Source organism: Rissa tridactyla, chromosome 1, assembly GCF_028500815.1.
Source record: "Rissa tridactyla isolate bRisTri1 chromosome 1, bRisTri1.patW.cur.20221130, whole genome shotgun sequence".
NCBI classification, from domain to species: Eukaryota; Metazoa; Chordata; class Aves; order Charadriiformes; family Laridae; genus Rissa; species Rissa tridactyla.
The window spans coordinates 15222689-15233689 of record NC_071466.1 but is presented as its reverse complement, the minus strand read 5'-3'; the positions used below and the strand labels follow the sequence as shown (position 1 = coordinate 15233689).

Below are 11001 nucleotides of genomic sequence, written 5' to 3'. Positions count from 1 at the left end.
GTGCCGCCGAGCACGGCAATGCCTTGAATTTCCACTTCAAGGAATAACCCCCCCGCCCCGCTCCCCCGAAATAAAATAAAATCAATAAACCTGCCAAGTCTCACTCATTCCCGAGGGAGATCTCCTTCATCCAGGGATTCCTTTCGGAGGCAGAGGCTCGCTTTATTATTTTTTTTTTCCGCCCTCCTCCCCCGGCGGAGCCCCCCGTGTGTCCGTCCCGTCCCCCCCCGCGTCCCACCTCCCCGGGCGCCCTTTCCGCCCCCGCGGAGCCCCTCGGCGGGGGCTGCCCGGCCCCGACCCCCGGCCGATGCTGGCACAACCGTAGCGGCCGCCGGACGCCCTCGTCCCACCCCCGATCTGTCAAAGCCCCCGCGGGGCCGTCACCGCCCGGGGGGCCGGGTGGGGGTGGGCTGGGGGCGCGGGGCTGACCGCCCTCCGCCCCGCCGCCAGCCCCCGGGCTCGGGCTCCCGCCGCTGCCCCCGCCTCCCCCCCCCCTCTCTTCCCCCCCCCCCCACCCTCCATGCGGCAGTGAGGACCGACCCATCCGGAGGGCCAGGACCGGCAGCCAGCGATGGGCGACACGGCTCCCCCCCAGGCCGCGGGGCTGGGGGCCGGGCTGCTGGGGGGGGGGCCCGGCGGCGCCCCGGGTGCACAGCGCCATCGTGGAGCGGCTGCGGGCCCGCATCGCCGTCTGCCGCCAGCACCACCTCAGCTGCGAGGGCCGCTACGAGCGCGGCCGCGCCGAGAGCTCCGACCGCGAGCGGGAGAGCACCTTGCAGCTCCTCCACCTGGTGCAGCAGGGGCAGGGAGCCCGCAAGGCCGCCAAGCACCCCAAGGCGGCGGCGGCGGCCACCGGCGGCGGATCGACCGCCGCCGCCGCGCCCCCGGACTACCACCAGCACCTCCTCAGCAACGGCGGCATCAACGGGGAGCAGCCGGCGGGGGAGCAGCGCGCCTCGGCCCTCCTGGCGGTGAGTCACAGCGCCCCCTGCCGGCGGGGAGGGGCGGCCACGCGCGGCTGTGAGGAGGAGTCGAGTCCCGTCCCGTTCCCGCTCCCCTCAGCGCCAGGCGCGAAGGCGGGGTCGGCGCCCAGGCCCGAGCCCGTCCCCACCCGAGGGGTGGTTTCTGGGTGTCGGTGGCGGCCCGGCTCGGTCTGCAGCGCCTTGTGTCCCCCGCCATGGTCCCTACCGGCCGCCGGCCCCGCCGTGGCGTCGAGGGTGTGAGGAGCGGTGGGGCGGGTCTGCCAGGCTCGGAGCTGGGGAGCTGAGGGACTTGTCCTCCTCGAAGGGATTTTGGGGCTGCTTGGGGTTTGTTGGTTGTTTTTTTAAACTAGGTTGTGGTCCTAAAAATGCCTCACGTGCCACTCCGCCAAGGCAGTGAGCATCTCTGAGGAGGCAAACGCTGCCGGCGCATCCCAAGGCCGGGGTGGAAGTGGCACTAAAGTATTGCCCACGTGAAAAATTAGCACCATCACCACCCCCCGCCGCCCCTTTTTATCCTGTTTGTCAGGGCTTCGTTTTCACTGGAGGCAGAAGTTGGCTGCCGCGTCCCTCGGAGTCGGCCGATGCTCCATGCAGGAGGCAGTGCCCAGAAAGGAGAGGCCGTGCGTGGGGCTTGGCCACGTTCCACAGCCACCGGCCGGCCCCCGCAGAAGCAGCCCCAGCCGCGTCCCACCAACCGACGGCGTCTCACGCCCGGTGCCCCCAGCACCAGCCCCACCAGAAAGGGATGGTTACGATCACCCGGTGCGTTTCATGCAGCAGAGTTACAAGAGTTTTCCAGGCGCTGCCGCTTTGTAAATGATATGTTGACCTTTTTCAACTGGAAATTGCTCGGAACATGTCAAGGAGGTGAAGCCTTGTCTCCTGTTACTTTATTACGAGCAGTCCGTACACCATGCTTTCGAAGGCGTATGCTGCCCTGTGCCGCTTTCCAACTCTTAGTTCTCGACACACATGCGAAATATTAAGAGGAGTGACTGCGTCCTGATAGGCCCGTGGCTGCTATTCGAACGGCTGAAAATAGATCGCTCCCTCCGCTCCAGACATCAAACCTATCTTTCTTTAGTGCCTGACATATGCTAAAACGGGACCTTTGTGGTTGTTTCTCCCTTCTCACCTGGGAGTTCGCCACAGTGCGTGGATCGACGTTTGGTGCTGCGTTAGTCAGCATCATTCGTGAGAGTGATGATGTAAGCGTTAATGCGATAACATTGTGTCCGGAGAGAGTTTAGGCACTTCGACCTGACTCAGTGTTCAGATTAAATCTCCCCACATTCCTCGTCACAATCAAGAAAGCCATTATCTTATTTTTCCAGCGTGTATTAATGAAATGCTTTGCACTTGTCTTATGGGAAAAAAAAAAAAAAAAAGAAAGGCTTTTGCCTAATAATCTGCGTCCCAGAAAAATCCGCTTTCTGAAATCAGGGAACAGGCCTGTGTGGGTTTTTTTTTTTTTTGCTTTCAGGTTTTTTTTACTAGTTGTTACTATTATTATGAAATAGCTGGAGGCAGCTGTTTGAAAGTGCTAAATGAAACAACTCCAAAGCAAATATTGAAAGATTTTCATCTTTCAAATGCAGAGAGGTTGTCCTTGTTTCGGAAGTACCGCTAAAGATTGTTAACCTGCTCTTTGCTGGGGAATGCCATGCACGGCCCTCGCTCCACGTTGCGTGTTGCGTCACCTCCCCGATAACTCCGCACGTATGTGTCTTTGAGAAGGGAGAGGTCTGAACCAAGTCCCCCTTGTTTTTGCACGCTAGCATTCGGTGGCGTTCGGTAATGCTGCTGACAAGGTACGTGACTTCACTGAGCCTGACGTTTGGGGCCCTGAACCATGTTTTGACACTGAAGAAATGCTGGCTCATGAAGCAGTATTGTTGTAATGGTATCACTGCACATCGCTGATCCTCCCACTCTGTGCTTGACACAGACATTCTTCATGTGCTGCTCTGGTAGGGCTGTCTAATTAAGGAACAGAGAAAGGCATTGGTTCAAAGTCACGTCTCTGTGTCACGGAGGCACATGTTCCACTTACCAAGAGCTCCTTAGAACGTTGTTGCAAATATTAAAAAGGAAAAGCAAACCACAGGGTGTCTGAGTGTGATGAATTCAAGCAGACGAGGGTAATGCACCAGGTAGCAGGGCATTGTGCTCTTGTTCTTGAGAATTCAGAGGGCAGGAATGGGCCAGGAAATAATGGGGGTCTTGCTTTCGCTCTGGCCATAGCTGGAGGAGGAATGTGCTCTACCAGTTATTCCAAGGGTACTTGAAAGAGGAAGTTACAAGGCAGACTAAGCCTGGTACCCTGTGCATTACAAAGGGTGGAGAAGAGAACCGTCTCTAAGGCAGCAGAATTCATGCTTTATGGTGTGTTTCCCAAGAGGAAATCCAGTGGAAGCCTTATTTGCACAGATGGTTATTCCTTGAATTCCAGCCCTTTTGCTTGAAGCAGATCGTAGATCTGAGGTGCACAGGGTCCCTGGAACAAGGCGCGCCTCTGAGCTTCTTCTGTGGCGGGTACAGCTCTGGCACAGGGAAGCACAAGACAAGAGCATTTGTGCGAGTCTCACACTGAGCATGTGACATTGGACACATCTCTGACTCCACTGGGGGACTGTAAAGCTCCACTTGCCTTGCTGTAGGTTCACCAGTTAAAAAAAAGCTGCACACAGATAAGCGCAAAGGTAGTCATAACTCTCTTTGGGGAGCTCCGTCTATCAGGACGGTCTTTGTTCTGAAAAACAAGATTGTCCCCATGCTTCCTCTCCTGAAAATAGCTGGGTTGTTTCCTTTGCTTTGCAGGTCCCACCGCTCTTGTTACAAGTGCTCCTGCCATGTTTAGTGGCACTGGATGGGTCGTTTACACAGTTGGACTCAAGAGTAAATATTTGACACTCGATAACATTTGAAACGGCATTCACTTGAACATATCAAAGAGCTTGAAGTGATTATCTGACATTGTTGATACTATTATTTGATGATTATCTTTTCCCAATGGACATTTTAAAACCAGCAGAAGGGAGAGCTTTTAGTGAGGTTTGGTTTGGGCTCAATTTGGCAGTGTTACTTTGATTTTTGAGAAGCCATCTTTGGCAGCAGCATTTTCTAATTGGAGAGTGGAGAGCAGATGTTTTAGCTGGACCAATGGATGTGGGTGCATGTCAAGGAGAAATTTATTCTTCGGGACAGAGCTAGGAAAGCTTTTGTACTTTCTGCCTCCCTGCATTTCCCAACAGTTGACATTTGTTTATTTATATGGTGGTGTTATTTTTCATGGTGCAGAGTGGAACAGATATTTCTTTTATACATACATCTATATGTATGTATATGCCCTCCAGCACTTAGCTGTTTATATTATTTATGTTACATATAAACAGTTAGCTCTGGAGGGCATTCCTCAGTGGCTTAAGCATTGAACTGGTAATACCAAAGTTCTTGCACCGCAGTTTCAAATCTCCGGCGGCTGATTCATTCCTTCGTTCTTCTGACATAGGCTGACCACTGTTCATTTTGCTCTGTGCAAGCCCAGAACTCTGTTTCACAGGCATTATTGTATTTTTCTGGTCAGGTTCTATCATTGCAGCCATTACACCGGTGGCTCTGAGTGTGTTAAGCAATGTTTGTCATCAGTCACAGGTGACTTGTTCTACTTTCACTCATCTTGAAGTTGCGCTGAATTTAACATTGTAAGGATTAATTAAAAATATTAATTAAATATATTAATATTTTCTGTACTCCAAAGAGGGACTGTGAAAGTGGCCTGCTCCCCAGAGGAAATGGCCTCAAGATGCGCCAAGGGAGGTTTACATTAGATATTAGGAAAAAATTTTACACTGAAAGGGTTATCAAACACTGGAACGGGCTGCTCGGGGAAGTGGTAGAATTGTCATCCCTGGAGGTACTTAAAAGACGGATAGACGTAGTGCTTAGGGACATGGTTTAGTGATGGTTTTTGTTAGTGTTAGGTCGGTGGTTGGACTCGATAATCTGAAAGGTCCCTTCCAACACAGACAATTCTATGATTCTGTGATTCTATGTAGTCTGCAAGCAGGTGAAGAAGAAAAGGGAAAACAGTACCATAAAGATGATGTAGCCAAGGAAGAGGAGAATGGTCTAATTCCTCCTGCTCCCTTAAATTCTCGTCAACGGCAGTACAAATCTGGAAGAGTCAATGAGTTTGTCCCAGTTCCCTGAGGAACTCAGTGGAAGACAGCGTTGTCTGACTGGTGCCAAGAGCCAAGTTTGGCTTGTAAAACCTCAATTTAGGCAGCTATTTTATGTGGAGATCCTTTCCATGATCCTGGAGGTCCTGATTTTTGTTTCCTGACTTTTTTTTTATGATGCAGTGTGCTTGCTCCCCTGTGCTTGCATTAAAAATCCTGAAGTATTTTAAAAGGAAGGATTGTGCTCTGGTATCTTTGGTCCAAGTACACACTTCCCGATTCTCCCAAGCTCTTTGCTTTGTTTGCTAGTTGGCTGCCAGGGTACCCTGCAGTTGCATTTTCTGGTTCTGAACGTAGGTAACTTTTGGAAGTGCTGTGAAGCGAACAGTATAAGGTGACCAGCTATGGGGTGAAGTGACATTATGGTGCAGGTGGATTAAAGCACAAACCATTCTGTGAAGCTGGAGTTTGGCACCAGAGCAATGTAATGGTCGGTTTGTGAGATGATGGACCACTGTCTGCTCCTTCTGCTTCTGCAGGAGCAAAGCTGTGCTCTGATAAAGATAATTTATGTGGCCCAGTCAGGTAGAATGAATGTCACATTGCCTTTGTGGCTAGAAACTTTGATCTGCTCTCATGGGCCCTCTGGCCTGCTGGGAGCCACTTGGTTAGGATGGACATGGGTGCCATTTAAAATCTTTGTTCCCCTTGGCTGTGAGAACATTCTCTGAACCAAAATCAAGAAGAGCCCCTGGAAGTTGCATAACTGTTATATTTAATGAAAAGTTTAGCAAGTGAATTTGTTAAACGTATGTTAGTGTAGGAGCCTTTTCAGTCCTAGCTCTCCCATCAAATCACTTGCCTCCTTTGAAGTTTTTTAAGCTTTGAATACATTTAATGAAAGTCTCCTCCGTTCTGAAACTGTTTAACAGACTGTTTCCACCACCAGAGTTTCGCTGTAGGTAGCGAGCAGAGGAACAGTTTGTCTGCCTGGACTTGACATGCTTTCCGAGGCCAACCCATGGGCTCCTTAGCTTCCCTGACTATTACAGCATGTCTTCTGACAGAGCCCTCACACCCCCTGCGGTACTCAAATTGCATCTCTTGTGTGAAGCACCACAACAAAGGAGAGCGATATGCAGCTTGTGTTTCTTCTGCGCTGAGAAGTGTGACTCCAGCAAAAATGCTAGCCACTCTGTGGGGAAATCTGAACCTTAGAAAGGTACATCTGAGTCAGAGAAGCTGCTTGCCGAAACTTTGACTTATCTCACTATTATTACTTCTCCCCTTGCAAAGAACACTGCCCGCAGAAGGTGTGTGTGGGGTTCGGTTAGCTTGCAGTGACCAAAAAAACCCCAGCAACTAGGTTAGTCGGTTAGCAGGTTGAGAAAGGCCGTAACATGCCTCTCTTCCTCTTCCTAACTGCTGTCAACGGTCCTTTCTACCAAGATATCATCTTCGGAATCCAATTGTTGTCTGCCTTTCTTATCGAGTATGTTGGCTTTTACTGGAAAAGAAGGGCTCCATCCTGGTCCCTTTGACAACTTTGGGAAGGGTAGTACCTCCACTGCTCCATTTATATTGCACCTCCTATGTAGTGTCGGAGAAGCTGGAAGCTGGCAAGCTGCTCCAGCTAACAAAGCCCTGTCATAGATGTGCTAGCTCTGCCAGCAAGCATCTCTGTGACCTTGCACGTGTCCCCCTGTTGTGCCACTATTTCCCTTCTATGCTTGAGCTCTTCAAGCAGCAGCATCTCACTGCCTAGCACATGGGACCCTGGTCTCCGCTGAGGGCGCAAGTCTACATGATAATGACCTGACACCGTCACTTCCATGGAGTTCAGGAAGGTGATTAAAGAAACCACGAGGCAACACTTTAGAGGGCACACAATCAGCTCCATGGTATGGAAGAGTTTCAGCCACCTGGCTGCTCCAGAGAGAAGAGGAGGAACAAGGTCTTTGCTCTTTGGCCTCTCTCTGGTGTCTGCATGTCAGCATTCCCCTGTACAACCTCCCAGGCATGTCCCCAGTACAGCTTCCCAGCAGCAGTAAGGTGAAGCTGATGGAATTCATAGCAGGTTGGTGTTTTCCACAAATCTGAATCAGTGGCTGTAAACCTGAAAAGGATCTTAACCATATCATGCTGCTACAGTGCGGAACAGCTTTGAGCAGTGAAAGAGGTAGTGGCCTTGACTGCAGAAAAGAAGGACTTGGTGCCAAGTGAGATTTGGATCACTTTTTCAACTTAACAGTATTAAAAGACAGAGTTTTTCAGGGTTTTGGGGTTTTTTTGTTGGTTTTTTTTAGGTGAAAGCATAAACTATTTATGCCAGGGATTTCCCATGAAAAACTTCCTATAGCCACTTGAAAGCCAACTTGTGAATTTGTCATACTTTGTCAAGTTCTTCCAAAGTATTATTAGATGCAGGTAATCAATCCATAACTGTACCAAAGTGTCAACACCAATACCTAACACAAAATACCTGCAACTCTCAAAGAACAGGTATTAGGTGAGCACGCTGTAAACTAAAAACTCAGTGTTTCTACTCTGGCTATAGGATCTATTTAACAGATTGCTTCTGTTATTTCACTTCCGTAAACCTCAGTTTCTTCTATGAAAAATACTAATTATCACCTCTGTGAAGTGCATTGAGATCTGATGGTGAGTTTTATGGCTTAGAAGCCGAATTCATTATTGATGGAGCCTAAGACAGGATATTTGAACGTTTGCTTTGGCAAAGCTGCAGGCAATGTGTATGAGTTGGATGGATTCTTCTTATTTGACTTCTGTGTTTTGAGCCTTTGAGGTGCACTCAGATCACCTTTTCAGCCTTTGACCCACAGGTATGAGTACTGGAAATACAAACCCAAATGAGTCTTTTACATAATCGCATGACTCCCAAAGCTGGGGGTTTTGTGGCATCACGTCGCTAAGCTTCACAGTAAAAGTGCAAGACGTGGCAGTGCCCCTTCTTTTTAGGAGAGAAAAGCATTTCCCAACATTTCATTCATAATCGTAAATGTATGCTTCATATTTTATTGCTTTACTTGCTCTTGATTCTGCATCAGTTTGTACTCAAATTAGTCTCCCAATTAAGTTGGGTGTGTCCAAGCACTTCATGTACTTGATGCTCCAGCAAACTGGGAACAAAGCTGGACTGGAACAGAGAGCATATACGCAAGTCATCCGCTCTCCGTTGAGGCTGCAGCTGCACCCCAGCAGTAGCAGGCGGGAGCCACCTTGTCCTGCACATGTTGCCTCCCATCTGGTAAGATGATACTGTAGTAATGGAGGAAGGTTCACGTCTATGGCTTGGGGTGGGAGGAAGACTCAGAAATATTTCTGAACTGAATGACTTACACGAAATTCCAGCACACTTACTGAAAAAATATAATAATATTTTGTTTTTAATTTGAAAATACCTTATGCCCATGGCTTCACATACAGGCGTTGGCATTTCTCTGAAGAAATTCCTTTTGTTCAGAAATGGCTCCTGTGGCTGTTTTTATCTCTGTCACTCAGTTATCGTTTTGATGGGCTTGCAAACCCAGCTGCATAAAGGTGCAGAGAAATTAGTACCAATTAGAAATCCGCATGAAAGTGCTTCTGACACAGTGAGGAGGCAGATTTTGCAAACCCATTTACCTGCTGCCTGAGCCTGAAGCTAACTGGAAGACCTGGTAAGATCCTGGACTAGCAGACGGAACCCCAAGAAGGTTCATCGTGGCTATTCTGTTTTGAAACAAAACATACTGTTTTGCAAGAGTTGTCCCTGTGGTACCCTGGCTTTATTACAGAGCTCTGCCCGCACCTCCCCAGAGTAGGTGTTACACAAACACCCAGTGAGCACCGTGCCCTTCCCTGCATACCTTGGGGCCTCAAGAGACAAGATAGACAAAGAATGGAAGGAGGAACAGAAGCACAGAAAGGTCAAGTGTCTTGCCCAAGGTCAAACAGCAGGTCAGTGGCAGAGCTGGGAACGGAGCCCAGATTTCCTGACTCCTAGTCCAGCACTCTATTAATCATCTCTGTGCTTTGTGTTCTGCGGCCTGTTACTGTCCATAGGAAATGTGAGGATGACTTTCCGACAGCTTCAGAGTTACTTCTTAGTTTTGGAAACTATTGATCATCAGCATGCTATTGAGATAAAGAGGTCACGTACTGGACATAAGCACTAGAGGATTCAGAACTAAGTGCTCTAGGTATCGATTTCATTCCAGGACACTGAAACACCATATTTCATAATCCCAAATGTTTCTTCTAAGTCAGATTTGTTATGTCTTTTTTCCCTTACATTGTGTACAAAGTGGTTTGTTTTTACAGAGTTACTCATGACAGTTGAACTCCTACATGGGTGCTTGGCCTATAAGTTATTTCTTGCTTCAAAACGAGTTACAACAGTTATTTAGTTAGCAGGGCTTTTCTTCACAGAATTTACCAATGAAACAGTCAGAAAACCAGAGTCAACAGTCCTGAGACGCTTGTGATTCTTACTTATTTTCATTCTTTACCCTACGATGTATTCAGTTTTCAAAGCCTTTCAATGGAATTATCTTGATCACAGAGTTAATTACACCTGTGAGATTTTTTTTTCTTCCCAAAAATTTTGACTCAAGGCAAAACTCTGGCTACCGTGGTAATGACTTATCGAGAGTCTCTTGTAAACAATAGTATAATCACTTTCTTATAGTCATGGCAACAGAGTTTAAGCAATGAGCTTACTGAACACAATGTGCACTGTCTCCACTGAATAGCTATTGCAGCGCTGAAGTGTATGCTGCTCATTTTCGGAGGACTCGGGGACATAAATTATTCAGCAAAACAACACTGCTTCAGAAAGCGTCTTTGAAATTGTATTTTGTACTAGCCGAAGAAGGACGCTTATCTGTGCTGACGGGGCTGTGTTTAATTACTGCATGACAATACTCTTTGGGCCAGCTCCGATCCCACTGAATTTAAGGGTGCCTGTCTCAAACCACTTGAGAACTGGCTATGTGTCGGCAGGGTCATGCTTCTCCTGGTAATGTTTTCTGCCATGTGCAATCCCTAATGTGGGGGGCAAAATGGCTCAGGAGGATGCATCCTGCACATATGCATGGTGTGAGAGGTGGTGACTGGGTGCAGAAGGAGGAATCTGTTTTAATGAACAAGGGGTTCACTCCAGCAGGCCCGATCCCTTCCTGGGCCAAGAGGATCACCTGGATTCCTGTTCAGTGGGTTGGGGAGACAACTGAGAGAGTGGATGGCATCACAGGAAGTGTCGGAATTGAACCCCAAGACAAGGAATTGCCTCTGGGTTTTCTGTTTATTTTGTTTTTACAGCTCTCTCATTCAAATAACTAGACCTGGAGGAAAGACCTTGTTGGCAACAGTTGTTGTTTTGGGATGAGTCATTCCACCAGATTTCAGAAATGCCACCCCAGTGACAGTTGGCACAAATGCTGCATGGGCTGTTCAGTTTATGTTTTTCACTTTGGAAAATCAGACCATTTATTTAGGGTTCTGTTGCTTTAGAAACCATCTCCAGACACTCCAATTCCTTCCCTTCCCTTCCCTTCCCTTCCCTTCCCTTCCCTTCCCTTCCCTTCCCCCTTCCCTCTTTTACCCCCTTTCCCCTCTTTCCTCCCTTTTCCCCCTTTTTCCTCTCCTTCCCCCCCCTGCCCTTTTTTTTCCTTTTTCCCCTTTTCCTCACTGCTATGGTATCTCAACATCTGAGCTTCTGAGTCTTAATTCTGATCTGATTGGTCCCTCCTGAAACCACCTATGGGAAGCACTGTGGACATCTTGTGGAACATCAGCCTCATGCAGGATCAAGCTCTTTATCTCTGGTCATTATG

General features: G+C 48.7%; 1 protein-coding gene across 1 annotated transcript in view; it reads left to right on the top strand.

Annotated features, from left to right (window-relative positions):
• The first annotated feature begins 537 nt into the window (after positions 1-537).
• MAML2 (mastermind like transcriptional coactivator 2) overlaps positions 538-11001 on the top strand; it is a 219559-nt gene continuing 209095 nt past the window's right edge. The window contains 2 exon segments of the mRNA XM_054194569.1: positions 538-622; positions 624-971. Of these exon segments, the coding sequence (XP_054050544.1) occupies positions 572-622; positions 624-971 (399 nt within the window). The 5' untranslated portion in view covers positions 538-571.